Here is a 17,114-nt window from a genome sequence, read left to right as displayed (position 1 = left end):
TTCCCCCCCAATAAATTTTCCCCCCCCCCCCCCAAACCGTGCACCTCCTGCCCACCCTCATGCACAGGAGAGCCCTGGACAGCACACACAGCTTGCTGCTGGGGGACCTGCTTGGCTTCTCCTGCCTCCAGCAGCTCCTCCTTATGCCTGTCCTGCAGTGCTCGCTCCAGGCAGCAGGTAGGGAAATGGTGGCAGGCAGGGGGAAGCTGCAGCAGGGTGGGAGCATGGGGCTGGGGTTGGGGCTCGTGGGAGCACAGAGCTCAGGTGGGTAGGGTGTGGGTATGTGGGGTTTGAGGGAGAGTGGGGGGGTGTGGGGGACTGCCCCATGTGTCCTTTTCTCCCTACCATGGTGCACAACCCCCATTGCCAGGAGCAGCACACAGCAGGCCCGTGGGGTGCTCATGGCCCTCGGTGCTTATGGCTCACGCAGGCACAGCTGCCCAGCAGCACACGGCTCTAGCCAGTTCCAAGATCTGTAGATGGTGGCAAGGAGCAGAGCCAAGCCGGCCTGCCTCTATCGCAGCATGCTCTCCACAGCTCACATGCAGCTCCTGGGACTTGCACACCACTGAGGGGAAGCCCTGTGTGATGGAGCCAGCTGCCTTCCCTTATTCCTGCTGCTGCGTGCAGCTTCCAGGACTCAGTGGCGGGGTGCTCTGCTCCCTGGCTTACCTGGTGGCAGGGAGCAGGGAAGGCATCCAGCTCCACTGCGTGCAGCTTCCCCCCCCAGCACAAGTCCCAGGAGCTGCATACTGAGATGCAGGGAGCCCCATCCAATAGATAGGGGCTGGCTTGGCTCCACTTTTTGCTGCCATGTGCAACTCCTGGAGCAGGCTGGAGCCATGCTTTACTGGGTGGCAGTGCCTACACGGGCCATAGCCACCCTGAGGGCCTGCTGCTGCTGCCACCACCAGTGGGGACTGTACCATGAGTAGGGAGCTGTGTGTGGGGGGAGGTCCCTTCACCTCCTCCCACACTCCCACCCAACAAACCACACCCCCCCACACTCCTGCATATATACACACACCAATGCCCCCAACATACCCTACCCCTCTCCACACCCCCCCATACAATACAACTTTCCCTCACTTTATGCTGTACATGTGTTCCTGGAAAATGGCGCATAACTCGAATTCGCATAAAGGGAACCCACTTTACAATATAACAAATGGGGATACATTCCGAGACCTCGACTGTATTGACCTCCAGACCCATTTTTACCACTTCTACAAGACTATTTTGATACTCACCAACAGCAGAAAGTACACACAAGCACAGGGCACTATAAATGATGGGGATGGCAACTACAGAAACATGTTGTAGACAATGAGCAAGGAGCACAGATCCACACAGGAGAATATATTTGGTATGTCTCTCTCCTACAATGCACCACAGTGGGCTTCTTCCACACTGATCGCAAAGGAGTGATCTTGCATAAGAGATACGTTGCATATAATAAATTTTTGGTATAAAAAGGGTCATTGCATAAAAGTGAATTTGCACATACAGAACCCGCATAAAGTGAAGGAAACCTGTATACAAGAGTAAGATTTTATTTTTGAGCTATTATGCAATTATCTCTATATATACTATGCAAATGCATGTAAATGAGGACAAAAATATTTTTTTCAAATAAAATGTTATAGAAGCTTTTTGACCTTTAGTATATGATTTGGGTTTTTTTCCGGTTCCAGGATGACAATCCCCCTGCCCCCTCCAAAGGAATACTTTCAGGAGCAAGGGGAGGGGCTTCTAGGGGCAAAGTCCAGGGATTAGGGGTGGGACTTCTAGTTCCAAGATAGTGACCAGGGGGTTGGCCTACCCTTGCATCCCTTAAGCTGCCGTCCAGGCAAAATAATTTGCCAGGGGTGGGGGGGAATAGTTTGAGGCCCTTGCAGTGAGGGAGGGAGTGGAGTAGGGGGCAGGTCCCCACTGCTGCGCACACTTCTGGAGGAGGCATGGGGGGCACATGCCCCCCGAATTTGTGTGCAGGGTGAGGGTGGGCTGGGCTTAGGGCAGGGGTGGAGTGGGTGATGGGGCAGGTGCTACAGTGAATTTGGGAGTACTGAAGCCCATGCCGTAGCCCCACCCCCTGTCAGCACTGCCTCTGCCTACCCCAAGCGCAGTCCCAGCCCAGCCCAGCCCCCCTGGTAGGAAGGGGCTGATGCAGCCCCCGAGCCTACAACAGGCAGCCCACCCTCACCCTGCACACAAATCCAGGGGGTACATGCCCCCCATACCTCCCCCAGGGGTGCACACAGCAGGAGGAGCCACTCCCCTGCTGATAAGCCACCTGCGGCTCCATTCCACACCCTGCTCAGCACCTACCCCTATCCCATTCCCTCACCACGGGGGCCTCAATCTGTCCTGTCCCCCAAGCCCTTTTTCCCCCCCCACAGGCTTACTGGGGAGATGCTGCTCTCCAAGGGGCCGGACTATATATTGGCCAATATGGCTGGTCAATAATTGGCCATCAGGATCAGCCAAAAATCCTTTATCAGTGCACCCCTAGTAGATGCAGCATGTTTTCAGAGACAATTTGAGTTCTGATAGTGTGATTTTAATCTTCCCCTCTACCCAGGATGAACCAGTTCAGAAGTATGTACAAGAAGCTATTACTCGAGACAAAACAGCTCATGTTCTGCGGCCCTCTCTCAGAAGTGCTCAAAGAATCTTTCAGGACCTGCGTTCTTCCAAGCAGGTGAACAGGAAGGAAAACCGATACCGTCTCTTAACAAGTCACCGGCCAGACTGCTTTGAGAAAGAAACCATTGCACTTGACACAAATGATGAAGAGTTAACTAAGGGTGAGAGATCAGACTCTGAAGCAACAAAGGATGCTTCACAAAAAGAAAGCAATACTACTGACTGTGGGGGGTTCCAGTTGTTTGATATAGTACAAGAGGGAGAAGACCGCAGTATTGTTGCAGCACATACACAGGTTGGTATTGAGACTTGTTTAGCATTGGAAAGCTAAACTAAAACTATTCTGTGCAGTAAAATTGCATATGTGGGCAAATTTGAAAGAGCCCGTATTTGCCACTGGCATTAAATCCAATTTGTTGCTTATATATAAGGCCTTTAAAATGCATTTGTTTGCTGGAAGACTAAACATAAAGGTTAAAAAAAAATATTAAAGGGTCTTTATACCAGCTTAACTAACTAGCTAACATTCTAAGCTGCTTGTAGATGTTAAAAAAAACAAACCCCCATGCTTTACCAGAAGCAGCAGCATGTTATTTTAACCTAACTCCATAGAATCTGTAAAGATCAGATGCTTCAATGGAGCTTTTTAGCACTTTTATCTAAAGCTGAGTCAATCAGCTATTAAATAAAAGTGCCAAAAAAGCCCCACTGAAGCACCTGATTATTACAGACACTGCACAGTCAGGTTGAAATGATATACTGCCTCTTTTGGGCATGTGCAAGGCTCAGCATGGAAACATGCCAGGTTTAAAGTAAAGTGCTGTATGTTTGGGGGTTTTTTTTACATCTGCAAGCACCTCTAGTATCATATGAAACCTTCCTGGAAGTAGTCCTTTTAGTGGGAAAGGGAAGGTACTTGGGTTTCATAGAATCGTAGAAAATTAGGGTTGGAAGGGACCTCAGGAGGTCATCTAGTTCAACCCCCTGCTCAAAGCAGGACCATTCCCAGCTGGATCATCCCAGCCAGGGCTTTGTCAAGCCAGGTTTTAAAAACTTTAAAGGATGGAGAGTCCACCACTTCTCTAGGTAACTTGTTCTAGTGCTTCTCTACCCTCCTAGTGAGAGAGTTTTTCCTAATATCCAACTTAAACCTCCCTTGCTGCAACCTGAGACGGTTGCTCCTTGTTTTGTCATCTGCCACCACTGATGATAGTCTAGCTCCATCCCCTTTGCAACCCTGCTTCAGGTAGTTAAAGGCTACTATTGAATTCCCTTTCAGTCTTTGCTTCTGCAAACTAAATAAACCTAGTTCCCTCAGCCTTTCCTCAGAAGTCATGTGCTGCAGCCCCCTATTTTCATTGCTCCCTACTGGACTGTCACCAACTTGTCCACATCCTTTCTATAGTGGAGGGCCCAAAACTGGACACAGTACTCCAGATGTGGCCTCACCAGCGCAGATTAGAGCAAAATAATTATTTCTCTTTATCTGCTGGCAGTGCTCCTACTAATGCAGCCCAGTATGCTGTTAGCCTTCTTGGCAACAAGGTCACACTGCTGACTCATCCATCTTATTGTCCACTGTAACCCCCAAGTCCTTTTTGGCAGAGATCAGAGAGGGAGTGATTGTCCTGTGACAAGTGTGCTCCCACACATAATTGGGTATTCTTGTCTTTGATAGATTTTTATTGTGTGTTCATTCTGGTGTGCAGTTGTGGGTACACACTTCTCACAGGACAGTCACTCCCTCTCCAGTCTCCCAGTTCTAATCCTCAAAGGGAACTTACAAAGTACCTTTTATAGATGAGCCTATGAACTTCACTTCATAAATCTACTGGATGCAAAAAATCATGGACTTATAAATCCAAGGTCTATATTGACACATTACAATCTGCCTGACATCCGATTCACCAGGTACCTGTCAGACCTGACCTCTTACATTCTTCTTTTCTCCCCTCTTTTCCCCTACTTTTCTTCCCTTTGTCTTCCTAATTTTCAGCTATTTCCTTCTTCACAGGCAGCCTCTTTTTTACCTTGTATTACTACTACTGGAGTATCTCCCTTTGGCCTTTTTCCCCCAGCTTTTTCCCCTTGCCTTCCCTGCTTTACACCTTTTGTCTTTCTAATTTCTACCTATTTACATTCTCACTGGCATCCTGCCACACTTTTAGTTTCTCTTATTCCTTGGAGTCTCGGAACAGCAGAGACTCCCTATGCCTGAAGGGAGGTGATTGCATTCTCTTGCTGAGAACTTTTTTCCAACTACTCAGTTGGTTTAGTAAAAGATAGCACATCTACTCAAAAAACCTTGCCTGTCTATATCCTTAGACCAACACGACTACAACCAAAAACTTTCAGCACTTTAAAACTGGAAGTACCATTATTTTTCCTTAATAGCCTTTCCTTTATGAGCAGATAATCAGTTTCTGCAGAAACCAAAATAATATTGCTAGAAACAAAGGATGGTCCAAAATGGAGGGAGGAGACAGGAAAAACTGTATAGACTAATTATATCTTTATAAGGAAGTGATGCTGCAGGTTATCTTTAACCCAGATGTTATTCTCATGGTCTGGGAACATATGGCCTTACAAATCAAGTTTGTTCTTTTGTGTCCCATTTGAGTCTGATTCTCTGTATTGGAACATATTCCTTTAAAATGCTACGCAGTGTTACTGCCTTGTAGGTTGATTGATTGTCATTTTTTAGGTATTAAGACTAAGAACTAAAACAAAGCTAGCTTTTTCTTTATTCTCTTCCCTTATTCTCCCTTTTGTTCCTATTTTTCTTTTTCCTAATTCTGTAATATTGGGAAGGAATAAGAGCATGTGCCTGGCTCCCCACCTTTGCCTCAGAATTTCTTAAAGCGGATGTAGCCAGTGGTACTAATAGATGAAATTTTCTCAAAACTTGCCTTCAAGCAAAGGTATATTTTGTGCCAATCCAAACAGACACTGTAAGAGCAAGTCAACTAAAACAAATAACTTACACATGGCCCTGAGGAAGAAATTGCCAGGTGTATTTTTTTGCTTGTGTGAACATGGAAATAGGGAAACAATAAGGGGCACACTCACTGGTCCTAGCAGCCTTTTCCTGTATCTCATACTTGATTTCATCATTTCCCATGTAAGCATGAGACTACTCTTTACCTAGTCATGTTCTTTTTTACAAAATATTTAACTACATAATGCTACTACAATAGCAGGTTTCTCTCAGTATTTTGAAGCGCAAGAATCCGGGAGCAAAATTTGGTATGGAAGTTATGAAGTAAACTGCATTGTCTAAGAAGCACTAAGCAAATAGAACAGCAGTTACTATAGTCCATATTTTACACGTACCACTTTTGCTGGGATAAAGCAGCAGAAGTACCAGGGAGCCATATGTGAGGGGCTGCATTTCTATCAAGTAAGAACGTGGAGACTTGTGGAAGTTCAAGGAATGGATAATATTTTACATGGCAAATTTTTATAATGGACACTAACACTTTTTTGGTGATACAAGGGAAATAAATATTAGATTTAAATGGATCTCTTCTGTACAGCATAACTGAGGAAAAGCTTGGTTTAAAACTTCTAGAGCTAGAAACTTCACCTTCAACTTGAAAGCATCTCTTCAGTGTCCCAAGACCTTTAGTAATATAGCTGGTTATTTGGAGCACAGGCAATCTACATTTTTCACTGGAAAAGGTTTTAGACCAGTATTTTGCAGGATGCCTGTTCTCTTTGCCTTTATTAAGTTATTGAGGAAAAATGTTATATTTCTATGGCATTTTGAAAGTCTGTGCATATGACTTAAAATACATGTGGTGGATTTTTTTGGTAACAGAAGACTGATGATCCAGAAGTGATTCTCTGCAATGCCGTAGAGATGATCCGTGAACGTTTAACTGTATCTGAGTGTGATAAAAGGGAAGAGTATGAAAAGAAGGAAGATGATTATGTTTATGATATTTACTACATGGAAACATCAACCCCTGGCTGGATTGAGAATATCTTGTCTGTGCAGCCCTATAAAGAGGAATACGAACTGGTAAGGGTTTGGAAATCAAACTAGACCTTTTTTGTAATGAAAGCAACTAATGGAAAAGTATTAATCATGCACAATATGGCCTCTTGCTTTTATATTTGTAGCTCAGTTACTTTATTATCAAGCATACGCTTTCTTTCTACAAGCTCTGCATACTGAATGTAAGTTCCTTCCAGGTTGTCAAGACAAAGTGCGTCTTATCTGACACTAACAGTCCTTTTAATTTTTTTTCATTAGTTTTACCAAGATCTGAACCATTATTTTTGTGCTAACTCATTTTGGTGCACAAGAAAGGAAAGAATTTAGGTCATTTGTACTTCACTTGTATGGTTCTTCATGGTCGACAGTTGTAAAGCAATAAACTATTTTTTCATTGACTGTACTTGTCCAAAAAGAAGCAGAAAGTTTTCAAGGATACCAGGTTAAGATTACAGAGAAACCCTGAATTGTGGCATTCCCTAAGTTTTGAGTACTTTAGAGCCTTGAATGTTCTTTTCTTTTGGTTTTTTGTGATGATCTTCTGTCATGATGTAGCTGATGTAGCTTTGTAATTAATTCAGAGCATAAGCTATTCAAAGTATAAATTATTTTAAGTGTTCTTTCATTGCATGTCCTCTGGTTCGTTGGTTCCATACACCAAAATGAGATGCAGCTTTTATCATTTATACATGAAATAGTTAATCTATGCTTTCTCCCCATCTAATATACAATAACTTAATTACAGCTGAAAGTGGGTGGAATTTTGCTGTTAATTTCAAAATGGGTAAATACCCAATTGCACTTAAGCTATCAATAGTTTATTAGTTACTGTAGTTTCATATGCCAAAATGTAAGCTGTGCCATACCAGAAAAGACTGTAGTCTAACTAGTGCAGCTGTAACTTTAACTACTGCATAGTATTGTACTGTAATTGGCTTAAGTATGACTAGTGCATCTTTTTTCTTCCTCATTCACCACTATGTACATGAGCATAGGGATTGCTTAGTGCTTTTTGTGACATCTGTTTACCCTTTGTCCATTTTGACAATGCAGGTAGCAGATCATATTTCAGAAGAAATATATGATGATGAAGATGATGAGAATGATGAGAATAATTGGCGTAATGATTATCCTGATGAAGATGAGTTCCTTCCTGAAGAAAATGAGAACAGTGACAGAGAAAAAGGTATTATAGTCCTAACTGGTTTTGTTTTCATGCCTCTGAGTTGGTTCCTTCCAGTGTAAGTGCATCTGTACAACAATTGATAGTTCAACAAAAAGGACAGTGGCTTACATTTTCTAAAGCTAGTCCTTTATACTGGCTACAAAAAATCAAATCAATAAGATTGTAACTAATGGCAAACAATTTGAGGTGATTAATATTGAATGATTTCTCTCAGGGAGAATAATCATTAGGTTGTGTACTTCTAAGGCAGTTTTGAGAGAGGAATATATTCCATTACAGGCAGATGATCGGAATAAGCTTCCTTATTTTCATGCATCCTACATTCATAAACAAGTATTAACTGAGATCGCAGTAACTACTTTAAAGAGTTCAGTAAGACTTAAAATCCAAAATTCCTGAAAACCTTTGTAGGATTATGTACGCTCCTGACAGCTAAGACCATGAAGCTTTCTTCAGGATTGCTGCAGATGTTTTCATTGTGTTTCTTATATACAACAGGAAAGATGCTTGTGATTTTACATCACTACTCTATCATCCTTGCAGCAGCTTTTTCTAGTGGTCTCTGACTTCCTATGTCTTGAATGTCCCTTCCTACCCTACCAACTATGAATGAATGAACTCTGTTATTCTAACTAAACTACTTTGGCCAGACATAAATATCAAACTACTGCACCTACAGAGAATTTTATTGGAGGCTTGCCTTGCTTAGAGATGGAATTCCTATTCTGCTCTGACCATATTAAGTTCCTAAGTCTAGTCACAGACTTTGAGGAAAACAGTATTACTACCCCAGGAAATTATATTGCAACTGAAAACTGGTTTTTAAGAGCAATACTTTTCCATTGCTTTTGTGCATAGCTTTTACTTTAACACAGAATAAGGAACTTAGTACTACTTTATTTTGAGTAGCTGATCTATAATTACAGACTTGTAGTTCTAAAAATTTTCTTCTCTCTAGGGTCTGAGGATGGGAGTTTCAGTGATGAAGATGGTGGGGGTTACAAGAGGAGAGCCTGGGATGCATACCACAGTGATATTCTACAAGAGTTTGCATGTGATGAGGCCTGAGACTTGGATTCTGATTAAATTATAGTCAGAATACTAACCTACTGTATATATGGTATTATACTCTTGTTCTCCTTGGTAAGATTTATGGGGAACAAAAATAAGTGCTGCTTTTCAAGGCTATTTATAGAAATGAGATTAAAGTTAAAGAATGGGAAAGCATTTCTCTCTTGCAAAACAAGTAGTTTTCTAATGTTCCATAAGTGCTACTTGTCAGGTGGGGAAACGTTAAGTTAAACTATAATCTATCTGTCTGATCTCAAGAAGTGGTAATATACCAGATAGTGAACCAAGTATTAAGGTAAACTGTTGACAAAGGCAAATTACTTGCTAAAAATTATTGGCTGCTTCTTTTAGCAAGTAAGCATGTGTACAACACAGCACTGATTTCATCAAGTAAGCCATTCACTTCTTGAATGAGGAAGTTATGTTCCAGTTTGAGTATTATGAGAGACTGAAAGGAGCAGAGAGGAAACCATGGCTTCAGGTAAAATCTTGATTGGTAAACCTCGATTACTACTGCATTTAGTTTTAACAAACAAGAGAGGCGGTGTAGTCTCTACATAAAAATGGAGAGATCAGATATAATAAGTAAACGTGTTCTATGGATTATTGTCTGGACACTTTTTTGCCTTTATTATTTGTTACTAGAATGGAGTAAAGTATTTATGCACTTTTGTATGTAAATAAAGAATTGATTTGTGGAATTGATTGTAGCAGTGTCTTTAAAAGTGAAACAGAAACAAACTTTGACGTACCACAGCTGGTCTTAAACTGTTTAACTCAAGACAGAGGCTTCCACTGCAACATTTTAAATCTTATTAAATAGTCAATAGGAACTTTGGCCCCAGTTCATCCCAGAAATTTAAAGTCAAGAGTACAGCTATCATGTAGTTATATTTGTAGTAGTGGAACAAGTGGTACTACTATTAAAGAGTTGGTCCATCATATATTTTGCTTGCAAATTATACAGAAAGTAATACAATAATCTCTCATTTGGTTAGTGACATTTAGTTTTTAATTGAGGATAAGATGGTCATAATTTTCTAGTCCATGAAAAAAAGTCTGAAGTGATCCGTTAACCTTTACTGTGCATTACGGAGCATTACCTGATTTTTGACTACTTAATACCAGAAGAGGGAAATTAGTGATCCTCTATATAAATAAACAGGACTCTTGAGACTTTACAAGTGTTTTTAAGCTATTGACTTGTTGCTTTTCTGCTTCATTTTCATAAGCACCATCTGCTGCTGCTCATGGAAGGGCCCTTTCCTTCCACATCAGAAGTTCAAGAGCCTATGGAAGCAAACTGTCAGATATTACTTTACTAATGAAAATGACTGTATTTAGTTCTCTGTCTAGATATATGGATTACACCATGGACAATTAGGATCACACATTACCTGTCACTGAAATGTACCTCAACATAGTAAGTGGAAAAAACTGGTTTCAGCATAGATTTTGAACTTTGAATTTATAGAATATGCCCAAGTTTCTTGGCAAATCCAAGAAGCCTGCTGAGATTTATAATCCTTTATACAGTTAAAGCTTCAAAAATACTGAAGTGTTCCTACTTACAGAAAAGAGTGCAGTCTACTACCACAGCAAGATTTAAGTAGTTAAATACCACTTTTAATTAAATAATTAGGTGAGAAAACAAAAAATTTGTGAGATTTAAAAAAAAAAATACTTAAACAAAACACCTACATTGAAATGTCCTTAAATTTACTTAAAACAGTAATTAAATTCAATGGTTGGTAAATGCTGCAGAATGCTACCAGTTCACAACAAAACCTAGCACTAAATTTAACCTGTACCACAACTTCAACTTTGCCTTACAGGTAAAACAAGGTTGACTAGAAACTGAATGCCCAGGAGCCCAACAGTTATAACAAGAGTTAAAACAGTTTATAGTATTAGCAATTTCTTAACCTCCCAGTGAAAATCTTCAGTTCAATGGGGTGCAGGTTTGATGTGGCTTGTTTCATACCGGAAGAAGCAGACTTAGAAAAATAAGTTACTGAGACCTAGAAATGATACACACTGTAGACTTCCAATTCACAGTTTGATTCACTTTTAAACAAACATTTAGACCAATGTTTAGAAAATGAGAGAAACTGTACCAGAAGCACAATCCATAGTGTTTGCCCCTTTTGATTACTGTACTTTATTTTAAGATGGCTACAATTTTAACAAATTGTACCTCTTCCCTCTCTTTATTGTAGTGATGATGCATGCTAAAATTGTAGCTACCCTGAGTACAGATCCACGAGTGATAAAAGTGCTTATGTTGAAAGCCAACGAGTCTGCTTTCAAATTCCCAAATGCTCAGGATTCACTCTTTGTCTTGTTGCTATATTGTTCCCTATCAGTCACTTCTGCCACTTCAGTTTTCAAGCTGACATAATAGCTATGGCAATACTCAATTCTGCAAGAAGACCTTATACAATATTGCATTTCTTCCTATGAACAGTATTAGAAGCTATATTCTGGGCTTGGTAACACTGTTTGTGTGTTACACTTGTAAACCCAAAAGTTGAAGTTTGAGTGGTTCATATGTTAGGAGTCCATTTAAACCAGTTTGCCTAATTGAAGCCTCTTTAACATGTGAAATAACCATTTCAGAAAAAAGGTTTGTAAAGTTCATAAAAGATACTAAAATCTTTCCACCCAAGTTACCACATCAGTGAAATGATTTTCCAGGAAAAAGTTCAGCTTAATCTGTGTTTGTCTGTATTCTCTATTGTAACTGCCAATGAGTTTTGCCATGGCTGATTTTCTGTCAAGATAGGGAAACATAGATAAGCAAGTCATTTGACACAGGCCATGGAGCATCCTTCAGATAGGAATGGCTTTTGGTCACTTAGGACATGAAGTGGTTTTGAATTCAACTGAAAGTTATTATTCTGCTGTCCTCCGAAGTCTGTTTAATTTGATGACTCAGCTCTACCATCCAAAGATTTATTGCTGCTCTTCTTACCACCTCAATCCCACTTCTCTGAGATTTCATCAAACTACAATAAATAGCTGTCAAACATTGTTCCTGTGGGAAATAAGCGGATAAAAATCTGTCCTGAATGTTTAGTTAAGGGGAAGACCATAGCAAATCATGGTCTGCATAGAAATCCCTCTTCAGGTATCACTGGTATCTGCTTCTGGCTCTGATCCTTCAATTGTCCCATTTTCCCCATTGAGCTTTTTCTGTTTCCTTAGTTGCATGTTTTTTGCTTTTTACATTTTTTTGGAATTGCTTCATATCTAGTAAGACTTGGTCTCCTGTTTCTTTTCTTCACTCATGTCCATTTCTGTCAAAACACAGTAACAAAGCAGCTGGGTAGCTCGAGTAATAGCACCTGCACAGGAAATTTGAAGAAAAATAAAAATAAATAAAAATCAGATGAGTATCTGAGCACTATCATAAGAATAGCTGCTTACCTAAAACTTAACTTCATAGACAATTGTTCTATGTATAAGATGATCATTGAAAAATCTTGAAGTAGTCATTTCTTTTCTTAGAAAGAGACACATGAAGCACGCTAAGTTTCCGCTAAAAAATTACACTAAAATGTTTGGTTTAGCTTCTTTAAAAGCCATCAACAAGAACAGTGTTGTCCTAATGATGTTTTAAGGTTTTTGCCAAGCATCCCGTCAGATACCAAAATTTGTATGTCCCATTGTTGAAAATGCCTAAAGTAAAACGATAACATTTGAAAAGCAAGGAGGGGCATGAGGGGAAAGTTTTGCATGAACTTTAAGATGTTATGATTTAATTGTTAACTCATAGAACTACTGCTGATGTACTGTCCCCATTCATAAATTAAGATTAAATTCATACCTAATCCCTATACAAGTAAATGTTGTGCTTATATGCACAATAGACTATTTTACTGCATGTTAAAGTGTCACAAAAAAACCCCTGACATGATAATGCATAGTAAGTAAAATAGTCTGATGTGCTTTAAGCGTCACTAAAAAAGCATGCAAAACACACTGCTGCGCATTAGCACAGCCTAATGCACATTCATTTAGTGCCTCATGTTGGCAGTCCTAAATTTAATATGTAGTTAAAAAGGTGATTTAATGCACACGTAGATGTACCCATTAAGCAGTAGGACTGATAGAAGAGGGGAATTTATTTTGAATTGCAGCAATTCAGCAAAAGTATACAGTAGGCAAAATTCTAAGGAAATTAGTTTTCAGCTGTGAATGGCATAAATATTAGTTCTGATCAGCTCTGGGAGTTTGTAAAGTCAAAGCAAAGCAAGACCACGCATATGACAGTCAAGCCATTTTAAAATCATAACTAGATTTCCCAAATAAGAATGTTAATGTTTGATGAAATGTATCAAATGGCAAACAAACAAGGCATCCATTTTCTTTTGTCCAATAATTGAGATACTCTTAATAAATAATATTTTATTTAATTTTATTGCAACAGTCTTAATTTATTCTAACCATCTACCAGCACTTACCTAAAATCTTGTTGATAAAGGGAGGTCTTCTGGATATGGGCAAATAGACTCCTATGAAGTAGACTGGAATTCCAGACAAAGCAATACCAATTCCAATCAATGAATTAATGGTGTCACTATAGAGAGGCACTACCACTAAAAATACTGAGCATATACAGAAGACTATTGGGAAAAATAGGCTCAGCTGAAAAAGAAACATATACAAAAAAGTTCTTGTTATAACATCAAATAAATAAGTGACATCTAGAATGTTATTTTCACTTATTATTTCCCCAAGTAAAACCAGCCTGTGTTACCTAAAATGTACTCAGCTAGTCAGAATAATAGGTAGATATTGGAACAACCACAGTATAATAACAAAGACCTTTGTGGGCAAAAATAACTGATGAAAGAGTCTTTGTACTGGAGCAGAGCAGTTTAACTGATTGCTTAACTCAGATGTCACCTTTCAGAGCAGTGAAGAGGGCCATTAGTTCCAGGAAATGTATCTAGTTTTTGCTAGAGAGATATGCTAAAAGGATCAGAGATTCAGGCAAACACTGGCTCTAAAGATTCTCCAGGCATAATTTGCCATCCCTAATTTGAAACAATACAATGGAAAGGAGGGGAGAAGGGAAGGGAGCTAAGGATACAATCACTTGATCTGTAATCCAAGGAGCTGTTTTCAGTTATATGAGCTACATCATAGGACAGAGGGAGGGGTAGTGGCTGAAGTGATACATAATGAAGAGAATATCAGAATTACAAGAGTTCCATCAGGTTGAAATGTTGAAGCCTCAATGAGCCAGGAAGTGTTGGAGTCAAGGATTTTTGTGTGATATCTTTGATTAGACCAACTAGAGTTGAAAGAAGTGTTTCATTCTCACCTAGAGGCTGAGCTCTGATAGATTTACAATTCAACAGTACCATTCTGACAATGCATATGGCCCAGCCTTTAAGTAGAAGAGATCTTAAAAACAATTTTGCATATATTAATTCTTACCTTAAGAGGCCTTGGACGCTCTGGTTCCTTCCAGCGTAAATACAATTGCCCAGCAATTGATAGTCCAACAAAAAACCAGTAACTGAAACTGAAGTAGTTAATAAGAAGGAAGACATCTTCTACAGTGAGGTAAATGATGGTCATAGTACACTGTTAAAAAAGAAGAGAGGTCCCAAAAAGTGACATCTAGTTTTCAAAAGTTTACTGTTATTTTTTCCATAAGCACATTGAAGTAACACCACCTCTTTCATGCCTGAGTCTCACATGATTTTTATCATTCCCAAGAGTGGGATTATAATAGATTTCCTAAAGTAGTCAGTATGGAACTAGTATAACATCTCTTGCCATTGAACAAAGAGGAAGAGAGGTCCAATGCTGAATTTAAGTACCAATGTCTGGCTAAGTATCTAGGGAAAAAATTTAGAAGAGGGGCAAGATGCTTCGAGTACAGTTATCTGCGAGGAAAACCTAAAATAGCTGGATTTTTATTATTCATAGTTCATTTATATCCTCAAGATTTAAAACAGCTTGAAGAACTTATGAATAGCACATCAAATAAGTCTCACTGAAAATTTAATAGGCACGTCAGTCTTACTTTAGCATTTATTTTATTATTTTAAAATCAAAGACAAAAAACTGCAGATGAACTGCACACAACAACAAAGTGTTCATTTCATTCCAGTTACAAACTTTGTAAATTGCTTCTGCTTTTCAGAATTTTTTGCATTTTATTAACTACCTCTTAAGGTGTCATCTTATTTCCTATAAGAGATCATTTCATGTTGTGTATAAAATGTTTCTTCTGTTAAAGAACTCCAACCCAATTTTTAAAAATGCATGTTGAACTGCTTGCAAACCCTCAAACACAGAGAACTTAAAAAAATACAGTAGCAGCAACTCACATTGAACAGCAGTGCAGGTATTGGTGTGAATCTCCCTAAGTGTATCATAGACAACAGATCAGGGAGATGGCCTTCCCGGGAGCCTACAAAAAACAGCCTAAAAAAGACATACGAAAGCATAATTCTTAAGCTAAGGGAGAAGACCACATACATGAACAGAACACACATCCTGTCAGTGTTTGAGGGTACTGATAACTATTTTGATAAACCTGTATGTATATATTCAACCCATCTAATCCAAACATTCCTATTACATCTTTTTAGAAAGAAAACACCACAGATAAATTAGTGCACTTTGTGGTAACTAGGGCAGTTTTCCACTGTTAAGTGTTAAAAGCACAAAGACTGCTGTTATAGTCACTAGATTTCATGAAGATAAGTGATTTGTTGCATATGAGAATGAGTTTGAAGTGCATTAAATTTAAGCATATAACCCACCTCCCAAGAAATAAAACTTATTAATTCTACAAGTAAATTAGAGAATAACATTTACATCACTTGTCCAAACAAGATGACAATAAATGAGACCACAGTTTAATCACCTACTGAATATCATTAATCATACCTTAAATTATACTATAGATATTATATGCAGTGGAGTTTGGAGTTTCTCATAATCTATTGAGACCTGTCACTTCATAGTGATATTCTTTAAAGGCCTTGATATCACATTAGTTTACTCTGTCATAAAACAACAATTTAGCCAGAAGTTATTATGAAACAAAGCCAAAATGTTACCTAGATGATGCTAAAATTGAGGCATTAAGTCCACCAAAACATGAAAAGGCTACAGCAATAGGAATTGTCCAACTGAAAATGCCGAATACCCGGTCAGCAAATGTCTAATAGACAAAGAAAAGGGAAACATTTAAATGTTTCTAAATGACAATACAGGAATAGAACAGTAAACTCAGAGCTATTCTAATATGATGTGTAAAAAAACAACAATTTAATACGTATATTAGGAACCATCCACAGTGCTGCAAAAACTGGCAGCCAACAGTTGCAGTTATTTTATTGATTCAACACAAAATTAACTTTCATTAAGTTAAGCAATTTAATTTGGACTTACTCCTCAGAAAGTCCAGTAAGCCCTTGTCTTAGAACAATTCATTGAGAATTATATTCACATATTTTATAAAACAGATTTTAAATTGGATTTTCACTATTAAGTTGCATAATACAGCACATTAATGGAGGTGAGAGAAATCAAACCAGTGTAATAGACTGGCTTCCAAAGAAACAATAATGGGAAAATATTTTGAGATCCAAAGAGGGAAATGGTATACTGCAGAAGGCAACAAACGCATCAATTTTTATCTCCCTCATGCAGCCTTGCCTTGGCCTGGAGCAGGCAAACTGTCAGCTAACATCAGCCTTTTTATTACTGCTGCTAGACCATGCTGCATGCTACTGTGGTGGCCTCCAGCAGTAATATACCTGGGGGGTGGAGAAGGACAAGCAGAGCATGAGCCCCACTAGCAAACTATGAAGAGGGCACAATGCCCCTGCCCCTAGTAGTCTTTGCCACATTAGACACAACACTGTATTGCCCAACCATAGGATCCAAGCAGGTGCAGGCCACATGCAGCAGTGTATCTGGGGGGCAGGACAGTGAGCAGAATGACACCCCTAGGAAGTCTTTTCAAGGCAGGTGCAGCTGTGTGCCTAACAGTGCATTGGGGAGAGGAAGGAACAAATGGAGCACCAGGGCAGCTCCCAGGGAGTCCATGTTACTACATCAACCAGGCACAGCAGTAGCAGCTGCTTTCAGAGTGCAGAGAGCCCAGACAGGTAATGGATGTAACATTCAGCTCTCCTTCACTCCAGTCTCGAATCAAAAGAATTCCCCCATCCCAAC

General features: G+C 39.6%; 2 protein-coding genes across 2 annotated transcripts in view; one reads left to right on the top strand and one right to left on the bottom strand.

The window, feature by feature from the left end:
- The window catches only part of SLC7A6OS (solute carrier family 7 member 6 opposite strand), a 16,626-nt gene extending 7,022 nt beyond the window's left edge, over positions 1–9,604 (top strand). Inside the window, exons 2-5 of the mRNA XM_019505917.1 lie at positions 2,582–2,941; positions 6,467–6,670; positions 7,700–7,832; positions 8,791–9,604. Coding sequence (XP_019361462.1) covers positions 2,582–2,941; positions 6,467–6,670; positions 7,700–7,832; positions 8,791–8,900 — 807 coding nt within the window. The 3' untranslated portion in view covers positions 8,901–9,604. The remainder of the gene's footprint in view (positions 1–2,581; positions 2,942–6,466; positions 6,671–7,699; positions 7,833–8,790) is intronic.
- Positions 9,605–12,057: 2,453 nt separating this feature from the next.
- SLC7A6 (solute carrier family 7 member 6) overlaps positions 12,058–17,114 on the bottom strand; it is a 46,189-nt gene continuing 41,132 nt past the window's right edge. Inside the window, 5 exon segments of the mRNA XM_019505916.1 lie at positions 12,058–12,250; positions 13,370–13,553; positions 14,352–14,501; positions 15,254–15,350; positions 15,992–16,095. Of these exon segments, the coding sequence (XP_019361461.1) occupies positions 12,156–12,250; positions 13,370–13,553; positions 14,352–14,501; positions 15,254–15,350; positions 15,992–16,095 (630 nt within the window). The 3' untranslated portion in view covers positions 12,058–12,155.

Source organism: Gavialis gangeticus, unplaced genomic scaffold, assembly GCF_001723915.1.
Source record: "Gavialis gangeticus isolate Ggan-Ray unplaced genomic scaffold, GavGan_comp1, whole genome shotgun sequence".
Taxonomy (NCBI): Eukaryota; Metazoa; Chordata; order Crocodylia; family Gavialidae; genus Gavialis; species Gavialis gangeticus.
This window is presented reverse-complemented; position numbering and strand designations above follow the sequence as displayed.